The following is a 21,472-nucleotide window of genomic DNA, read 5'->3' as shown; positions in this document are numbered from 1 at the left end:
GTGGCTAAATTGACACTTGCAATATTCTTAATAGACTTCAAATCTACTCCATGCGCGATCTGGTGAGCTTAAAATTATATTATGCTCTTAGTGACAAACTAGAATGACACGCTGTCTATACTAATGCAATGATTCTGATGTAAAGTTCGAAAATGTGCGTGTATTTCCCAGGATGTCCGTGAGATGGAGCGTCGCAAGCGCGTGGAGGCGCTGATGTCATCGAAGCTGTTCCGCGAGGAGCTGGAGCGCGTGCTGGACCAGCAGATGCACGAGGGAGGCGACGCGCCACTGCTGCAGCGCATACGCGAGATGGTCGGCGGGCGGCTGCACACCGGTAGCCTCAGGGTACGTGCTAATGTACAGCTAAACCAGTAGGAGAATCTCCATGAATAGCTTACAATCAGTAAGAATCGTACAGCTAAACTAATAGGGGAATGTCCATTATACTCCGTTACCAGTTTACAGTTGGTTAGAATTGATTCGGTACCAGAGGAAAAGGAGAAATAGACATTTGGAAACAAGATGATTTCCTTAGGCTCTGGAAATTACTATGATGTACAGAACAGCAAAGTTCACTGTAATTTTGTGAAACAACACATGAAAATTGACTAGCTTGAAACGTTGCGTCTTTTATATGAATATTATAAAAGAATTGGACAATTGATGACAAAAAATAAAGCCCGGAGTTTCTTTCTGCCTTTCTTCTTCGGGTAGTCATCGCTTAGGTAGTTAGTGAAAGGCTGGTAGGTTAGCTAGGTTAGGGCTTTTATTGTCCTCACCGGTGAGGATCGCGACGCGTTTCTCCCTTATTGCTTATTTAAAAATACATATATACATCATTTTATTTCTTCTTCCCTGTCAGCCCGAGCTGGCTTCTTTGTTTACTAAGTATATTTTTCATTTATTTTATTTTCAATATAAATTGTCTTTGTTTATATAAGCTAATTTAATTAAGTAATAATTAAATATTATCATGTACCTTGACTTATCATAAGTGCAACTATGTTGGCCTACGTGATGAATAAAGCATTTTATTTATTTATTTATTTAATAAGATTTGAGAAGACCTCAAAATAAATACAAATGTTGGTTTCGCAGGGTCCCAGCTGCGTGTTGCCCATCAACGACATCCGCGGCATCGAGGGCATCGGCTACGAGAAGGGCGAGAAGATCTTGCGCTGCAAGCTCGCAGCCGTCTATCGCCTCGTCGACCTGTTCGGCTGGACCCAGAGTGAGTGCCATCATTATTATAGATAATTTTTTGATTAAATAAACAAAGCTTAGTACCCTTCCCAGTCAAGAATACAAGAAACCTACCAAACACGGAGTCCTAAAATCCAACCAGGTTGTCCGCAGAAACTTCAACAATATCTACTAATAGAATTGTGTCGAGTCGTGTTTGTGTATAGTATACATTTATTGGTCGCCAGAAATAGCTGTGTAGTGCAGTGGCGAAGGGTGAAATTTTTCAAAAGGTAACCCGGTGTAAAAAAAATTGGCGTCAGTTAAGATATCGGGGCAATTTATCGGCAAACAAAAACTAAGACAACGGATTAGTCTTGATTCGAAATCAACAAACGTTGACATACATACTAAATTACCTATTATGCGTAAATAATTGAAACATTCATAAAATCGAACAATAAACGAAGATAATTTTCGATCCATTAATCAAAATATAAGTACTTACCTATTAATTAGTTATAACAGCAACAAAAGTAAGTATTAAAATTATAACTACACTACACTAAAAGTATCTGTTTATTTTCAAATTAAAACTATAAATGTAATAGAAATAGGTATCACGATCGCCAAACAGACCAACAGTTTAAGTCTACCTACATGATAAACTTATATAATTATCAATTTAAATTATAATCAAGAAAGGTTATTCGTTATCTTTTGATTGTATCGTGGTGCTACTTTTAATTCAGTATAATATCATATTTATTTTCTTCTAACAAACATTTTGTGTCTAAAATCAAAAACTTTCAGATCTTCTTCAAATATTTTACCATCTAAATACTAATATGTGAAATCACCGACTAATAATATACTTACGTAAACGTAAACGTCATTTAAAATAAGTAATTGATATCGATTAAATTAACAAACAACGGGCTAATGGCCGATAGATGTCATTATTAAGTTAAGCTATTATAATTATTGTCCATTGTCTGATATGTTGTAAATTTATATTTGCCTATTAAATATATTGTTTAGTATCACCGGAAACCTAAAAGGGAAGCCGGTGGGAATCGGCTTGTATGGACGCTTCGCCACTGGTGTAGTGAATATAAAAGGGGTTCAATGCGACTCATGAGTCGGCTGCGGTAGGTCGACACGTAGATGTAACTAATAAAGCTATCAAAAGACTAACTATACCGATATAGATCATTCCATCCACGAAGACTTCCCCACTATTTTTCCTAATCGCTTACAGTGTGCGTGAGCAGCATGAGTGCACACGCACACTACGGTGGAAAGCGTCGAGGCTCGGATCAGTCCCATCACCCCGCGACAGTGATGACACCACTCAAAAAGGTGGTGGGGCGTATCTTTATGGATGAAATGACCTATACCTCGTCACCGGTTGCGTTAATATTTTATCCAACATCTGATGAATACCAGGTTATCTTAGAGGTAGCTAGATAGTGATAAATCGTTATAGTTGTGAAGGAATTTAATCTTTGGAGATTTTTCGTGCGATTTCAGTCTGTTCCATTAATTATTTTGTTTTATTCAAGTCAGTTTTATGACTTATTTTTAAACTGTTGTCTTTTCTTTTTGTATCGTGTACAGGTAATTTTATTATTACAAACAGACACATTGTTCTATTTGTTGATTAACGGTCAATTTGAATAAACGATCCTAATGTTAATTTTCGATCAATACCGTGAATAGACCAATCCGAGTGAGTCATTTGTAAGCATATTAAAAAAGCTTTAATCTAATTGGTCAATTTTCACAATCGATCGAATATAGCGATTGTGTAAGTTCATTAAAATTGACGATAAAGTATTAATAACGAATTATTTCGTCCTCCAGCCGGCATCACGGGTCAGATCACCGCTCGTCTGAATACGGCGGTGGAGCAGGTGCTGACGACGCCACGCGGACTGCTGCCGCACGAGGTGACCGCCTCCTCGCTCGTCAAGGTGGATATGCAGGGCGCCGTCCAGGACCAGGGCACCACCAACTTCCCCATCAACGTTGAAGGTATGTACTTGAAGAATTCTCTTGCCATAACCTGGGAGACCACTAGGGGGTAATCACTTATTGCAACTTTTATAGATTATTTAAGAGGGGCATTTCATAGTCTGGGAAATTATGGGCAGAAATTAAGTAAACCAGAAACTGGTCTACAGTTCTAGTTTCCACAACTAATATTCAGTGTGATCGATGGTATTAACGACTTTTTTTAAATGATTATATCATGTTTCTCTTCAGCAGACTTAAAGCCATGATTAGTTTTGGTTTGATGGATGTGTGGTGTGTGGGCAGGGTTCTCGCTGCACGCGTCGGTGCACGCGGCGCGGCCGGATATCCGCTGCGTGCTGCACGTGCGGTCGCCGGGCGCGCTGGCGGTGTCGGCCACGCGCCGCGGCCTGCTGCCGCTCTGCAACGAGGCCGCGCTGCTCGGAGACGTCGCCTACCACCGCGTGCCGCACGGTCTGTACACTCTTTATACTATACTAGCTTTGATTGTGAAGGAGTTTGCCGGAATAAAAGTCCCGCTTTCTATTATCCCGGGATAGAAAGAAGCCAATAACCTTCCCAGAGTTTTAAACTATCTCCATACCAAATTTCATAAAAATCGGTTCAGTAGATTTTGAGAAAATCGATAACATACAGACAGACAGAAAAGGGGACTATGTTTTATAATATGTATAGATGATCGTTACTTTACAATGTTGATGGTGACCATAACGGAACCAGATTGTCTTACCAATATGACATGAGTGGATAACTTGTCTGAGACTGAACAAGTAGTTTTCTTGAATTATGCTAAGCCGTCTTGCTGATCAGTGATTGATCAGGACTTGAGACAGTCATTATTACTTCTCCGGTGTATTGGTATCTAAGTATCACTGGTGACGTCCCCCCGCAGGCATGCTGGACAACGAGGAGCGCGACAAGCTGGTGCGCGCGCTGGGTCCGCACGCGAAGGTGCTGATGCTGAGCAGCGCCGGCGCGCTGTGCTGCGGCGCCACGCTGGAGGAGGCCTTCCACCAGGCGCGCCACCTCACCGCCGCCTGCGACGTGCAGCTGCGCCTCGCCGCGCTGCCGCTCGACGAACTCAACATCATCGACGAGGACACCAGGAAACAGGTGCGGACTGATGCCTGTCTAATGCTAATGCTATGACGTTTCATTTTTTAATACCAAAGCACATGTATAAGATTCTCTGTCTTCATTGAAAATTGCAATAGGGAATGTATTATGATGATATTTTTTATTTGTGTTACGTATTGGATAATCTCAAAAAAAACCAACACAAAAAAAAATTGTAAATAAGCTGTTTCTGATATATAATTATTACAGATACATACATACATTATAAATTACAATAAAATATTTATTTTTTTACTAAAAAATTCATACATGTTATGAATATTCCACTTTGGAATCTAAATTAGATTTTAATTATGTAGCGTATAATTATGAAAAAAATAAAAAAATATTAGACATTGCGCTGTACGGGTACAACATCGTGCCTTTCCTCAAAGCGTGCCGCCCTCGCCGGCGCATGCGCGCGTTGCCGCGCCTTTGTCGGGCCCTCGCGGCTCGCTCGGCGCTCCGAGTCCGCAGTCGGCCTCTCGGCATCGCGCGCGATATACCCTTACGCTCTTATTCAATCGAGACATTCTACAAAAACATTTTCAATTTTTTTATAGTAACCCCTACAACTATTTTACACATAAAGCAATAAATTATATTAATAATTATTGTTGAAACAAAACTAGTTTTCGAACGTATTTTTTTTCTAATTCAAATATATCTGTTTCATTATTAAAGGTAACAACGATCAACAGTAAAAATTGTTTCATTTCGATATCTAGCAATCGCGTAAACATAAATAATGAATAATAATAATTGTGTTGTTGCGCCAGATCTACGAGTCGTCTCGCAAGCCTCCGTCGGACGCTACCAAGTGGCGCGTGGGCGGCGAGGAGTTCGAGGCGCTGATGCGCATGCTCGACAACGCCGGCTTCCGCACCGGCTACATCTACCGGCACCCGCTCATCAAGGTTACCGGCTTAGCCCTATTTTACAATTCAAACTACGAAAAATACTAATTTATTTATGAACGCTGCCACACTATTTTACAATTGAAACTCGAAAAATACTTATGGGCGCCGCCGAGATTGTTTCTAGGGAGGTGGAACTGCAATCTATACACTAGAATAGGTACTACATAACATCATAATTTAATTATTTATTTTGGGATTTTTATGTGCTAAACCAATAATAAAACGATTCGGTCGATTGTTCCCATTGTCATTCAGCTATTTTTATTGTGATTTGTAACGAACAGGGGGAGTGTACCTGCACCCCCTTGCTCCCCCCTCCCGGCGCCCATGAATGTCATATTTGCGTAGTTGTATTGCATGGTACGGAACAGCTCTGAGGTATCGGGTTCGAAGCCCTTCTTCGCAGTATGATATACGAAGGAAACTGAAATTACCGACGCTATGCATTAGAGCGCACTGTGTGTTCTCATAGTATTGTTTCTGAATATGTGTGTAAACCATATTTGTTGTAGTTGTTAGTGTATGCCTAATCCAACAAATATTGAAATATTTATACGATTTTTGTGTGTATCTCGTTCAAACAGGCCAGTTTAAATTGTGTCCACACATGTATAAAAAAAAATTATTTTGTTAAAATTGCTTGTTTTTTGTGATCAGAACGACGTTCCCAAGCCGAAGAACGACGTGGAGGTCCCTCCGGCCGTGTCCTCGCTCGGGTATCTACTCGAGGAGGAGGAATTGTACAAGCAAGGGTGAGTGATTACTATCAAACAATATTCCACTATTCAGTAAGGCTTCTGTCAAAATATTTTTTTAAAATCACAGAGCTTATACATAGTTATTAGACTTTAAAATGGTTAACTACAATAATATCCAAAGTTTTCATTGGCTAGTTTTATTTAACAGTGATTTTACTATAATAACAGACAACATGACATAAACAGAGCCGGTACTGGTCGACAGCACCGAACCTTCGAATGTCAGATATCTGACATTCTTAATAAAGTACTGATCAAAACTACTCTGAACCGGCGGGTATGCATTAAAAGGTGGAGGAAGCGACAGAAGTATGCTAGACACGTGCAAAGTGACAATCCATTGTCTGTGCTTGCCCCTATGGGATAGAAGCGTGATACTATGTTTGTATGGAAGAAAGAAAATAGCGCACATATATTAATTTGTATTTATCCTGTCAGGTTATGGAAGAAGGGCCAGGGCAAGACCGGCGAGCGCACGCGCTGGCTCAACTCGCCCAACGTGTACCAGAAGGTCGAGGTGCTGGAGACCGGCACCACCGACCCCAAGAAGATCACCAAGGTAGAATACTTGAGGGTCGAGGCGGAGTAGGCGCCGCGCAGACGGTCCTGCTGGGGTCGCTGTTGTTTTAGATTGCTTATAAACGTTTTGACTAGTGTTTTATTGTTTTGCCAGTGAAGATCTGGGTTTGATGCCCAGGTTATTTCCATTTGATGCATTTATGTAAGTTTGCTGCTAATAGTATCGTCAAATGATGGGTTCATTCTTTATGGCTATGGTGGTTAGACCTTTATCTAGTTTCTGGGAGATAAGCGTGGACTTAGACAGATTTGTCAAAACACTCGGTTAGAATGTTTATAAGGGGTGTTTCAAAATCATTAGGTTGCTTCAAATTACATACAAATTGATTTTCATATTATTAGCGATTTTGATGTTGTATCGAGAGTGAAAAATACTTGACCAGAAGGCGGTGGTCAATAACAACAAAAGTATTATTAATTAGAGCCAAAAAGCTTCTATAGATGTGCAGCTGTAAATAGAAAAAAAAAAACTAGTTTTTCAAGTTAAAATATAAATAAATATCTCAGCAGGATCGTTCTAAACGTAATTTTTTTTTCTTCGTTTTTTATAGAATTTATTAAACGGTTTTTTTAAATAGAACAATATTGAACAAAACCATGACACTCATAGTGTAGTTAATATTCAGTTATGAAAAATTGTAACAGCTGGACCTAACCAGTCAGGTTTTGGAACGTTTCAGAAGGAATGAAGAGTTACTGTCTTTGATGTTCTATTATAACTTCACTATGCTTACAACCAAGTAGGGAATTAACTGTACCAAGATAAAAAATATAAAAAACATAGGAAGGTAGATTGGATATTAATAAACATAAATGTATGAGTGTTTAAAAGGTATGGTGTTGCAATATTGTTCTATTTATCAGTACTAAACTTTCTTTCGACTATACGATGTAAAATTTGTTGTAAAATTGCGTCTCATTTATTATTCTATATAACTAAGATTTATGACTCGGTGTTTTGCGTATTCGAGACTTTTCGATTATAATGACTCGTTGAAGCAAAATACGTATATCAGGCGTTAATAATAGCAATATCTATAAAAACTCATTTTTTATGTCTAGTTTTGAGTTATTAGGTCTATACAGCCAATTAAATTCTACTCTTGACCGAGTAAAAAAATACTCGAGTATTATTTCCAATAAATTTTAAGCCGATATTCGGAGAAAAGTGTGTAATAGTTATATCTTGGCTGTTGTTTAACTTGGAGTTAGACGTTGTCGAAGTTAGATTTGTTACTGTCAGTTTCCTTTATAGAGTTTTCTAGTATATTGTCCATGTTAATAGTCATTATTTCATCGGATACGCGAAACCGAGTCGCGAAGTCATTTTTTTCTGCTATAACATTCCATCATTTTACATTCGGGTTATGGGCCATATATTTTCTATTTAAGGTTGTCTTTTAACGCTGGCGTAATTTTCCCGGGGTCCATTTTGACCCCTTTTATTAATGTATGTACCCAGGATGATTTTAAATTGAAGGAAATAATGTATGTTCCTTGATGAAAGAAAAAAAAATCTTTCTGAATATAAGGTACATTTTAATTCGTTTGGGGGTCAAAAATGACATCTTTAATTACGCCAATGTGTATTAAAAGTAAGCTTATCGACTGTTTTCGTGTTTCATCATATTACAAAAATATATAAATAGTGAATTAGGTGAAAGCATAGAGATTATTTATAATGTAGATGTATAACCCACGTTAACCACACGTAGAGTTATTTGCATTTATTACGTATCGGTTGGAGCGCACGCGCACGCCTCTGGCGGCTGCTCGTGGAACTAAGTCGACTCGTTAGATATTTGAGTGGTTTAACGCATTTACGTACCTAAATACTTTGAAAAACTATTTAAAACATCACAGTTAGGTATATTATTCTAATTATTTCTTGTCTAAACACATTCGTTTAAAATATCACCACCAGGGGCGTCTTGTGCCTTTTTTACAATTCAATAAAATATAGATGTAAGGATTGTTCTATGCAAGTAATTACTTTGAGCATTTTGTCCTCGCTAAACGCGCTCAAAAACGGCTCAAAATTCTTTTCTACTCTAATTTGTAATTTCAAAAAAATCACGATCATCGAAATAGTTTCTATTAAGATATTTTATTCGAAAAAGAAAAAAATTATATATGTTTTTTTTTTCTTATAGATGTATATTCGCTTATGCTAATGTGTGTATGATTCGAGATTTTTCGTGTTTGTCGAAGTTTTTCGGAAATGTTTTGCAAAAACTTTGTATTTTTTAATATCATTTTGTGTTCTATATATTTTGTACGTCAGTACCGTTGTTTTTATTTTTTTATAACAACTTTTTATTTTTATATTGTTATTTAAGAGGCTATTTGAAGTTTTTGCAAAATATCCGTCAAATGAAACGGCTTAAAAATAATTATGCTTATAGAAATATATGTTAACATCGATAAATAAAATATATTGAAAAAGATATTTGAAAATATGGCTCTTTCACTTGCTTCTCTCACAAAATGAAATGCTTTTGACGGATTTTTACTAAAAGCATAGGGTGTTCTTTTAACTAAAGTATAGGGTGTTGTATAACTGTTTTATTTTTTTGTATTGTGACTAATCAAATAATGTTTTGCAGTGGGTGGACGCTAACAACGAAGAGGTAAATAACTGTCGACGATTTTTTTCGTTTTTTTTTTCTTTCTTTCCTAACCATAACACTTTGGTAAAGGCTGGCAACTCTGGTAGGTTATATGGTGAGGCTTTTAAGCTTAGGTTTCTATGTATTTTAAGTAAGATAAGGTTAGTAAGATAAGATATGGTCTTAAAGTTGTTTTTTTATTTAAAAAACAATGGTTAATGGGTTCGATTCCTACAAGGCCATAAAGGGAGATTTTCTATTTAAAATAATTATAAATGTATAATTGTTTATTAATATACAACAGACATGGCTTTAAATATTTCTATCAAACAGGAGATGCGCTAACAAATATTAACCAATGGAAATGCATAAAACAAACACGATGTATTTCGTGCGATCCTATTGGTTTAAATTTAACATATCATTCCTTTGATGGAAACAGATGCAATAAATATAATTACCTTTCTATGACAGGACTTTTGCTTATAATGGAAAATAAGCCATTTATAACGCTTTAATGGTGATGGAATATGTAACGAAGCTTTATTAAAAATAAATATGTATCAGTACTAGGTTTCTTGGTAACGTTCTAGGTTGCAAGGCATTCTGTCGGGACATTTTGAAATCAGCTATAACCTAGAGTATTTTCTTTTTCCAAAATAAAATTATTAGTGTATGCTTTTGGGAAGAATATACTATTTCCCTCCAATTTCTAGGGGGTTTTGCTGTGTAGATGGAAAGACGGAAGATTTTTTTGTTACTCATTGGGTTCATGGCTGGCTGTTAGAGGCTGCGTGATACTCTCACCAAGATCATGTTGGTAGTGGCGTCTTCTCCTTATACTACGCATGCCTTGTACTGTCAGTTTTAAAAAAAGATCCTATTTTTTAATTTATTACATAAATGGACCAATCAAAAGGAAGTATTTTTGACATTACAAATGAGTTATTTTGATTGGTTAATTCTCGGAATCGGATTGAAGATTGAGATCGGGATTGTCTGTTGCAAACGGTTGTAACACGTTATATAAGCCGGCAAGAATGTAGACGCCATTACACTCACTATCATGTGCAGAGAAGTCAATACAGTTCTAGTAAATAAATAATTACAAGAGGAAATATTATGCACCTAAAACTTCAGGTCTCATTTTCAAAATCCTCAGGTCTAGTGCCGGACTTATATTTTTTATGAGTATAGGCCACTTTATTTCCGCCGCTCCATGTAGGTAGGTTTGAGTATGTAGGTTTCTAAAATACTTAATAATTTTCCATTTGTTTCCAATGAATGATTAATTAAATCGAGTGAGCGTCCTCTGAAATCTGCCGCTCATAGGCCGCGGCCTATACGGCCTATTTACAAATCCAGGACAGCTCAGGTCACAATTCTCTGTTATATTGCCAGCGTCTAACTCTTCATTGATAACTGCCCGCGTGGGAACTAGGTTAATCAACTCGACCTTGCTGTAGTAATTACTAATGGCCTTTAGATTCGCAAGACAGTTTTCTCCAGTACCATTTGTTATTCGTCATTTTTTTTATTGCTTTGAATGACGAGACGTGCTTGCCGTTCGCCTGATGGTAAGCGATACGACCGCTCTTAAACAGTAGAAACACCATCCATCACTTTGAATTACAAAGTATTGTTTGATATTCCACTGCGCTCGCCATCCTGAGACATGAGATGTTAAGTCTTATTTTGTCCAGTGGTTCCTTCAAATCGAAACACAATAGTGACTACACACTGTTGCTTGGCGGCAGAAATAGACATTGCGGTGGTACCTACCCAGGCGGACTCGCACATATGAGAGACCTACCATAAATTTATTATTTTTAAATAGCTTGTCATAAAAGCAATTTTTTATGGAGTCATACAGAATAATATGTTATTTGACTCTGGACACTTATTTTTACTGTGTAAAATCATTTGTCAACGGTTGAAATAATTCGGTGTGTCATTGTAATTTTCTAAGACTGCGAAACATCGAGCTCTGTATAGTACACGAATCGATAAATTGCAAATAAAATATGATTTATTACATATATTTAGTGTATCAAAACTCTTGGTGTGACGTTTATCTTCCGAGTTGTCAGTCTATACCTGAGCTAATCATCTCTTCGAGGTTACGTCACTTCATCTTTTCTTTTTTCTTTTTCTTATCTTTTTGTCTGTAATTTTGGGATGTCTGGTTCTAGGCTACGTGTTTTGGGATTGTTTTTAAATTTGCAGCCTATTAATATTGATGTTACGTCAAATGATGTCATTAGCATTTCATACGACCCTGGCATGAATAAGATTGTTAAAAAATAATTTTATTCATAAAAAAAACATCGAGTTTGTACAGTTTAGAGAAAGGAAAAAGACGTAGTAAAACTGTTGCCGCTATGACCTACTTTCCTGCACTACCTTTTTTCTTCCCACGTAGCGATCCTTTCCGTGGCATTTGTAGTTTGCAAAAAAAGGAAAAAACATAGTGACGTAGACATTTTTTTAGTTCAGATGTTTTGTGAACAGAAAAATAATCTGGTGGAATTATTCATTGTTATTACAATGTGTTTGGAATTTTTTAAATAATTGTTAAATGACAAAACTACAGTTTTACAAATGGGTGTTTTGGAAAACACGTAATCACTTATACTGAATCCAAAATATTGCATGATGACTGTGATAAGCTTGGCTTCTTTCGAAAGCGTTTGTAAATTAAAAAAAAAACCTTTTTGAGATAAGACTTTTAAATTTGACCTAAATATAATCTTTTACTCATCCCTTAAATTGTTTAGATTTCCAAAATTGGTCCCAAAGTGTTAATGCATGGAAAATGGCTGTAGTATGTGCTTGTTAAAAATCTTTACTGTACACTCTCGATGGTACCAGGACCCAAAGAGGAGCATTTTGAGCCAAAATTCAACGATTATTTTTTTTTATATATATTATTTATTCATATCGCAAAGAACCGCCTGTAACCCTTCTAACTAACCTTCACCTGAGCTTCAAATCTATAACACAGTATATTATAAAAGATAAAGGCAAGGCTGGCAACATTTTTACTAATTTTCTTTTTTTTTTCTTTTCTCTACATCGACACATTATACACAAAAAACACACACAATGACCAACAAAATGACACGGGCCTGGATACGTCACGGATCCAACGCTGGATTTGTGGTGGGTGCATACAGTGGGTCCAGGACGGGTCGCCGGCTCACTCGAGCACCCCGGTGAAGATCGACACGCTACAGTTTGTGCCCAAAAACACCAACCCCAAGGAGTTCAAGCAGCTTCAACAGCAGGTGAGATGGTCTTTATGTTTACCTGTTTATTCCCAAGTTTAGATTTAGCTGTGATTGGATGATTTTTACGTCTGGCCGTCAGTGTGTGAAGAAGTTTGTGCATATATAATGTATGCTACCTTTTACGTTTTTTGCTATATGATATAAATACGACTGCCTCGGTGGCGTAGTTGTACTGCATGCGCGGTACGGCAGCGCTCTGAGGTCCTGGGTTCGAATCCCGGATCGGGCAAAGTGATATTTGGGTTTTTCTGCTTAGTATCAGCCCGGAGTCTGGAATTTGTGCCCGATATGGCGATAGGCTCGCCCCCTATCACATCATGGGACGGAACACACTTGGCGAAAAGTGGGTGCCATAGTTGCGCCTCTGCATACCCCTTCGGGGATAAAATGCGTGATGTTGTGTGTTGTTGTGTGTGATATAATTAAAAGTTTTTGATTTAGTTCTTTGTCTATAAATAATAAAAAAAAAAATTAATCAAAAGAATACACATTGTCACAACATTTAGTGACATGCATAGTTAAGTCATCATAATGTACTACATCATGCGATGCAAAACCACAGATCAAGGAGAACCGTCGCGCGGAGAAGATCAGCGCCGGACCGCAGTCGCACATCCTGGAGGGCGTCACGTGGGACGAGGCCAGCAAGCTCGTCGGCGAGGACGCCGTCAACACGCACACCGGCGATCACGTGGTGAGTGCACCATCAGGCGATCAGTGATGGAGAGCTTATTACAGGATTGTGGTCTCTATCTGAAGGATGGATCAGTAATATACCATGCAGGTGTAGTGTTAGTAATATCGCGAAACAATAAAAAAAATGTGGTCCTTCGAGCCGGATAATGACGTGATTGTACGTTCATAGGTGCTGATGGGCGCGGCGTCCAAGGGCATCATCCAGCGCGGCTACCAACACAACGCGACCGTGTACAGCGCGCCGTACGCGCGCAACCCCTTCGACCACATCACCGACAACGAGATCGACGAGTACAAGCGCGATGTGGAGAGGAAGCGCCGCGGGAACGACTGTGAGTTTACATTTGACGACGCTTATAGACGTCGCGACGGATATTTATTTTTTTATTTTTTTCTCTTTGTTAGGTCCACAAAACTGGTTACAAACACATAACATTCATAAAATAAAGTTTTAATACAACTTTCAAAATATTTGCAACCTTCTGGAAGTGAACACGACATGCACAAATTAGAAATAACATGAATGAATATGAGAAATTGATAATCGCTTATGAGGTACGCGTTACAAGTTGAGTATCTAGGTTAAATTATATGTATTTGAATATGTTTAACTTAGCTGAAGCGTATTATAACGTCAATGTGAATTATTAAATATCATGGTCGTGGAATCGGATTGTATATTAATTATATTGTATACTAGCTGACCCGACGAACTTCGTACCGCCTAACTGTCGATTTTTTAAATTATTTTTAATAGTCATTAAAAAATATTGACATTAATATTTATACGATACTAACGTCACTCAATTGTTTCGCCTTTCCGGAACCCGTCCACTAACATTTAAACTTTATGGTATGGTATTAAAGTTCAAGTTGACTTTTACATAATATTACGAATCTTTTGTATGGGAATATAGAAAAGTGTTGTTCTAAACTTTTTCAATCAATTTATTTAATTTTTTCTCTCCAAAAGAACCATCCTCGTACTTCAAAGAATATTATAAAAAAAGAATTAGCGAAATCGGTTCAGTGGCTCTCGAGATTTGCGCTTAGCAAAAGATTCAGCGATTAATTTTTATATTGTACTAGTGACCCGCCCCGGCTTCGCACGGGTGCAATGCTGATACTAAATACACTACAGAAAAACTGTGAACGTTGTATATAAAAACATAGCGGCCCGCTCTGGCTTCGCACGGGTATAACATAACAAAATAACAGTATTTCTCCACTATTTAATGGATGTTATTATTATACATATAAACCTTCCTCTTGAATCAATCTATCTATTAAAAAAAACCGCATCAAAATCCGTTGCGTAGTTTTAAAGATTTAAGCATACATAGATAGGGACAGAGAAAGCGACTTTGTTTTATACTGTGTAGTGATATCCGGCATGACGATTTGTAATTGTATGTGTATTGCAGACGACACGGACCTGTCGGAGTCGGAGGCGATCAGCGCGGCGCAGTTCACGTCGCCCGCCAGCGCGCCCTCCGAGACCGAGGAGGAGTCGCGCGACGGTCAGTCACCACTCTCACTGTCAACCTTACATATCTTCCTATTGCAAGTGCAGAGGAATAGGGGACCGTCCTGTCATTGATTTTGTACATTATTCTATATGTAATGGTTAATAATACTAAAAAGAAACCCTGCTGCGAAAACTGCATTAAAATTGGTTAAAAAATGAGCCAGTAATTCATATTTCAAATATTACTAAGTGCCGAAGTGGGCGCGATGTGGGCATATCGCTTCATCCCTTTCTTTCGCACGCGTCGTAATGCCCGATGACGTCACACGTGGGTATTGCGCCTCTTTTCTGTTTCTCGTTACTTGCCCCTTCTACCGAAATTGAAAGACTTATAACTTGTTGATTTTTTATCGGATTTAAATAATTATTTCTGTGTTATAATTTATGTAACGTAAATATTTGATAATAATAAAGAACAAAAATGAGTCCGGTTCCCTATTAGGAGGAGGCGAACCTGGCAACCGCTCGGGGCCTTACGATCTTATCTATACTTATAATCAATCTGTAGAGAGGTCAATTCTGTACATGAAATATATTTCCAAAATAACTATCAGGGGGTGATTAGGGATCGATACTGATGCCAAAAATGCAATTAGTAAAATTTTTGTATGTCTGTCTGTCTGTATAACCGTTATAGAAACAAAAACTACCCGACGGATTTTAAAGAAACTTGGTACAATTATCTTTCATACTCCTGAGCTGGTTATAGTATACTCTTCATCACGCTACAATTAATAGGAGCAGAGCAGTGAAGGGAAATGTTGGGGTCTATGATAAAATGTTTCACTCTTTACTTTTTTTTGCTCCCTGGGGCCATTTCGTCGTTTATGGCCGCCACTGTGTAAATGTCTAGGATCAAAGATAAAAATACCCTTTCAATTCATAGTGTTGTCTCCCAATTAAATGGAGGGAAGTGGAAAAATATCCAACACCTTCCTATACTAATAGAATTATATCGCCTTAAGCTTCTAAGCTAAGCTAAGACCGTATGCTCCTTTGCCTCACATAAAAAATGTAGATATAGTCACGCATTAAAGGTCAAATTATAGTGTTATAGATGTCATCAATGAAGGCTAATAGAGTGTTGTTTGTTTGCAGAACACCGCGTGCTGAGAATAGAGACAAAGCAGGCGCCCGTACGCAGCCAGCCGGAGGTCGTGCTCAGCGATGGTACGTACTACAGGAAATCTAAGATTCTACCTCTTGGAACGGGCAGGGAACAATATTAATTAGACCTATTCAATAGGTCAAGGGATTTAACAATTTTAGACTCAAATAAGTCAAGGGATTTTATGTCTGTTTTCATTTATCATTAAGGACTCTTAGTCAATGGTCTGTAGAGATCATATTATATTTAATGCGAAAAAACAGATCAGGGAGGGGCCTAGAATCCATTGAATTAGGACAATTCATGAAAAACTGGTTAAAATGATTTACGGGAGGGATTTTATTCCAAAAAAATCGTTATAAAGATACGAGCTATCACTTCACAGTGTTTTAGTATGATAGCACTATGTTTTTTAAGATTTTTCTTTCATATTTTTCATAGAATTTGTCTTTTGCCTGTTAATTTTAATTCGCATGTATTTTTCCCTTTTTTTTATCATTTAGTGAGCATTTTGAATTTTTTCTATTTTCAATATTTTGAGGTCAGCTGTAAAATTTTTGTTTATAATATAAATATTTAAGAAAGTTGGAAAGTATATTTTTATAAGTTAAATTCTGGTTGACCACATCTGTTAACAAACTATGAGAGCATAACATGACAATATTTTACAGCTGACAGAATTTTCTTTTATGCATGTAATCGCTGGACGAAGTCAGATATCTTGATAATCTTCCTTTAGGGTTTAAATTTTCGACACCTTTAATTACTCTGGTCAAAGACGATCTCACGCCTTGAAGTAATTAGTGTGTGTTGACTTTGATATCTCACACTAATAAACTTCTAACCTTATTCATGGTTATTTATCTAAGGACGGAGCACTGTTGTGATAACAAGTCTGTTTCTCTGCTTTATTTATCTGACGGCGTGCTGTTTTTTCACCTTTGTTTATCTGATAGCCAATTAGATTGAAGTTGTATCTCAATATAAGCCAATCACAACGGTCCTATGTCTACGCACTGCGAAGGCTGCCATACCGTCAGCACTGAGAGACAGACTTGTTATCACAGCAATGTCCCGTCCCTACATAAAAAATGTCTCTGAATAAGGGGGTTCGTATATATCTGTCTCAGTTAATATTTCGTCTCAGTCTGACGTTAAATGTCACTCCACAATGCTAGACAAAATGCTGTACAACTTAAACAAATATACGTTTGTAAGATAGTACATATAGATAGTCAATGTGAGTCAAAGTTCTCTGTGGAAGATATCTGGCTTCGCTGTGTCGATGGTAGAGCAGGAGTAACGTGTAGTTTGGCGTGTCCGTAGCGGACGCGACCGACTTCTTGAACGCGGAGCGCGCGCACGCCGATCTCACCAGAGGTTCGTATACACCACACTACACTACACTACACACCTACACACCTACACAAGTCTGAAAATACACTCAAATCGTGACAATGGAAAACAGGGTTATTGGGGTGCGAGGATAATATTCGTTTAATTAAAGTTATTTGCAAGTGTAGATATCAATGCGTTTATTATTTAGAGTGTGAAATAAAAAAAATATATATGTTAGTAGAACGATAATGCTGTTTGAAGTTGTCACCGTTTCGCTATTGCCTGAATTTTATATACATATCGTTATTTGAACAAATTATAAATTTGATATTAAATTTAATTCATGTAATATTATTGCGTAGTTAAAAATGACGATATTTTATGTATTAATATACTAACTACTTTGCATGTTGGCATGTTTTTATATTCTAACCCATCCTAACCTAACTTGTAAGATACAATTAACACACTCATTAAATAACATTTGAAATATAAATTTTGCTTGATGGTTGATGTTATTTTTAGCCGGTTTTATTGATGGATCTATATTATCTAGTTTTTTATTATGTTCAAAAACGTCTGTTCTGGGTGATACTACGTTTCATAATTGATATATTTGGCCTATGTTCTTAATGATAGTTAGGTTAGGTTGGGTTAAATCGTGCAGAAATAATAATTGTTTATTATATTTTCTTTTTCTTATTTTCTTACTTCTAAATATCTATGTATAAAAAGCATTTAAGTTTTGGTCCATATTTTCAATATTAATTAAAATTTACATCATTTTTTTTAAAACTAGTCCCAAAAATAAAAACATTGTTAAATGAGTTAGTCGTAGGAGTTACTTAAAATATATGCATGTAAAGCACCCCCGCGAGATCCGAACCTACTGTCCGACGACGAGGTGTTCCTGGACTCGGCGGCGGCCCACCATGTCACTGTCGCCCATGCGTGCAGGTGACCGCACCGCCAGAGGTGAGGTGTGGCGTGATAGGCTAGATGTGTGGTGAGGTTTGCTTGTTTGATTCCGGTGGAATCGTCTACAATGTCTTCAAACTGTCTGTGGTATCACGTGCAGATGATACTACGTAGTATACTGAAGTTGTGATTGCTAGCGGGTTCCTGATTGGCTCCTAAATATATCTGAAGTAGACAATTGCGAGATTAGAGTTGCAAGCTAGTCTAGTGTCGTGTTATGTGGCAATTTGTAGGTAGACCTTCTCAAACAAATTTATACTTACCATTTTTTTTTCTTACGGTATAGTGTCCCCACTGCACCTGATGGTAAGTAGAGTTGGATCGACGGATGAGAGATGATTACCCCTTGACAGTCAACAATTATGCCGGCCTGTTAGAACAGGATGTACACAGGCTGATCCCGGAACGCGACACTTTTGTGTGCCACTATGACGGATTTTAACACCTTATTGGTCTATCACCAGCAAATCACCATTTTAATCATTCTTGTGGGCCACTGCGGAGCGTCTCCTACTATACTCTTCCGAGAAATATTTAGATACGGTTTTTCATCGTGTAAATCATTTTATAAAAGATGGCAAACCATTTATCCCACTGGTGCTAAAGGCATTCCAATTTTACATAGTATGGACCATAAAAATAGCATATGTTATTGCAATCAAATGAAGACCGCTTGATTACTTCTGGCTGTCCTTCTTCAATCTTTTTGAACGTTCACTCTTGTTCTATGTTTGTCTAAGAACATTTTTATTGTAAGATCAATGGAGTAAGTTTGTCAGCTAATGGTAGATTGTCATCATAGCCCTTGAACTTAACGCTAAAAAAATTGACTTCCTGATGATCTTTGAAAGTAATTGGGGAGAAAGTACAGTCCGACAATCGGAGTATAATACTGCATACCGATTACTCACAAAAGATGACGCTGTTTCTTAAAGCAACTTTGGGTATTACCTAAGCAGGCTTTTCTCATATTTTAATACAATTAGATCACCTTCAACTTTGCTTAATACCGCCACCCATCAATTTGGGTTGATATACCGCCTGGGTGTTATAGCGCCAGGTCGCGAGGACATGTTCTCCGACGACGAGGTGTTCCTCGAGCAAAGTCGAAGGCGCCGCCGCAGGGACTCTTCACAACCAGGGCGCAACATATAGTCGTGCACAGGGCGCTTCCTAGAGGTACCAGAGAGCAAGGACACTATATAAGTATTATGGAAAATCGCGCAGCATATTTTCAGAGAACTTGGAGAAGTGACGGGGCCGTAGCCAAGATCCCAATCGATAATGCTAATAGAAAAAAAAAGAAAAAATCAACGGGCATGATCCTATCGATAGGTCTACTGATGTCTATTCTCATACATAAGGTTAGCATTAACGAAAACAGAAAGGTATCTTGGCTACGGACCCAAGGGATCCATCTTCGGGATTTGAGGCTGTCGAAATATGTTGTATGTGTTTTGGTTTTAAAAAGGATCTGGTACCTGATCAGGATGAGGGCTTTTACGAGTGATTTTTGATATTTGTCGGGCTTTTAAACGGTCTAGCAGTGTAGGGCTGTGCCGGGCTGTCGTGGATGGCGTCGGAGAGGCTTTGGTTTTGAACATGGAGTTCTATAATTTTTAATTTGATGTATTTGTCCTTTCACTATCATGATGGAGTTTCCCCATCTCCTGACCGAGTTTAGTGCTCGATTAAGTTTCCATTTGACCATTGGGTATATGTTTTATTCACTGCCATATAATTAGGTGTGTTTGTATATTTTAGGACGCTAGTGTCGCTATTCATCGTCAAGTTTGAACAGTGTGTCGTTATATTCTGTGTCTAAGCTTGTTTTAAATCGTCATTTTCTGAATAAAGTATACAATTTATATTTATTTGTACATAAGTGATAATTTGTATAGTACTTACTATTTTATTATCATTTAATGTAGTATATGTATCCAATTTCGTATTTTATTATGTCTGTTGGTCTTATATCTGCATGTTCAAATCACCTGCAACTCATACGCTAACAATTGCATTTAACTTTCTGTGGAGACAATTAAGTGTTGAAACAATCTATATAATCCATAGAGAGTTGAATTAAAATGCACCGTGACCATCTAACGTAGCTTGATAAACGCACTAACTATCTGCCTTACAGGTACTCGAGATGAAATCGATGCGCTAAAAGAAGCCTTGTCCGCTTACAATAGGACCTTACACGAATATTCCCGTACAAAGAGTTTCGAAAACGTACTAAAAAATTATCAGACTAGCGCGGAGAATACCCAAAAAGATTTTAAATGTAACATTAATTTGATCCCTAAATTGGAAAATGATAACGTTGATAATTGCAGTACAAGCAGTCTTCAGTCTATCCCTTCAATAGAATGGGACGGACGAGCCAGGTCTGAGTACGCTTATCGTACTAGATCTCTGCCTAGACGGAAGGTATCTGGAGCTAATAAGCTTTTCAGGACTCGATCATACAGCGGCTTCATCAATTCCTATTTAAAAGACCCAGCACCGGCTCATTTCCATGTCCCAAAGCTGTTTCCTGGACCACAGAAAATGTCGCGTTGCTTCAATCAACAAATGACAAAACAAATCCAAGTTTAGTTTATTTTTCAATGGAAAACATTCCACTGAAATGTTCTGATGAAGTACGGTCCGAAGCAAGTATAGTTAGGGTTTCCGAGAAGGTCGTGCCCGTTTTAAAGTGAAAGTCGATGAGTTTGTTTATAGTCAGGAGTTTAATGAGGACAATTACATTGGCGATATAGGTGAGAGCTTTTCTTCAGAGCATCAGACTGTCATTGAAAAGAAACCGGATACTGTAGATTCGCCCGTCGATACCCCAACAGATATCAAAGATAAAGACAGTAGTGCGGAATATTTAGATACAGTAGAAGATGTTAATAAAACTATAGAATCCGTAGAAGGAGAGTATCACAGTTTTACTGAAGATTTTGAGGAGGCATACGAAAGTCCCGTAAAAGACTTGGTTGATAAAGATATACGAGATTATTCTGTTCCTATAAATTTCTACTGCGAAGATTACAGTAAACTAAAAATAAATAAGAGATCGCCGTTGAGTGGATTGAAACAATCTTTAGAACCTATTATGGAAGAGTCGAAGAGTTCCAATGAATCCTGCAGTGTATCACATAAAGATGAGAAAGATTTGGAATCGGAAATTGTTCTTAAAAGTGTGCCCCCTGTTACTACAATACCCAATGAATCAGATGTTCTTAATTCTATGAAAGATTATGAAAATGTACTAACAGGTGAATTAGAAGACAAAACCGACATTGGTACTATGAAAAATAAAACTGCACAAACAAATGGTGA

The 21,472-nt window shown here is 37.6% G+C and overlaps 1 protein-coding gene across 4 annotated transcripts in view; it reads left to right on the top strand.

Annotated features, from left to right (window-relative positions):
- The window catches only part of LOC115447148 (protein hu-li tai shao), a 116,766-nt gene that overhangs the window by 65,353 nt on the left and 29,941 nt on the right, over positions 1–21,472 (top strand). The window contains exons 4-19 of one of the 4 annotated variants that reach the window (XR_005113083.1): positions 172–345; positions 1,099–1,231; positions 3,049–3,219; positions 3,505–3,672; positions 4,112–4,332; positions 5,115–5,252; positions 5,913–6,007; positions 6,452–6,572; positions 9,199–9,222; positions 12,378–12,488; positions 13,054–13,185; positions 13,357–13,519; positions 14,612–14,707; positions 15,814–15,885; positions 17,150–17,203; positions 19,194–19,318. Coding sequence is in view for 3 of the 4 variants with exons in the window: in XM_030174106.2 (XP_030029966.2) it covers positions 172–345; positions 1,099–1,231; positions 3,049–3,219; positions 3,505–3,672; positions 4,112–4,332; positions 5,115–5,252; positions 5,913–6,007; positions 6,452–6,572; positions 9,199–9,222; positions 12,378–12,488; positions 13,054–13,185; positions 13,357–13,519; positions 14,612–14,707; positions 15,814–15,885; positions 17,150–17,203 (1,873 nt within the window). In the remaining variant the exon portion in view is untranslated. The remainder of the gene's footprint in view (positions 1–171; positions 346–1,098; positions 1,232–3,048; positions 3,220–3,504; positions 3,673–4,111; positions 4,333–5,114; positions 5,253–5,912; positions 6,008–6,451; positions 6,573–9,198; positions 9,223–12,377; positions 12,489–13,053; positions 13,186–13,356; positions 13,520–14,611; positions 14,708–15,813; positions 15,886–17,149; positions 17,204–19,193; positions 19,319–21,472) is intronic. The other 3 variants (XM_030174106.2, XM_030174107.2, XM_030174108.2) reach the window with 3 other exon arrangements.

The sequence above is a fragment of the Manduca sexta genome, chromosome 26, assembly GCF_014839805.1.
Source record: "Manduca sexta isolate Smith_Timp_Sample1 chromosome 26, JHU_Msex_v1.0, whole genome shotgun sequence".
Taxonomy (NCBI): domain Eukaryota; kingdom Metazoa; phylum Arthropoda; class Insecta; order Lepidoptera; family Sphingidae; genus Manduca; species Manduca sexta.
The sequence above is the reverse complement of the archived record's forward strand: the minus strand, read 5'-3'. Positions and strand labels throughout refer to the sequence as shown.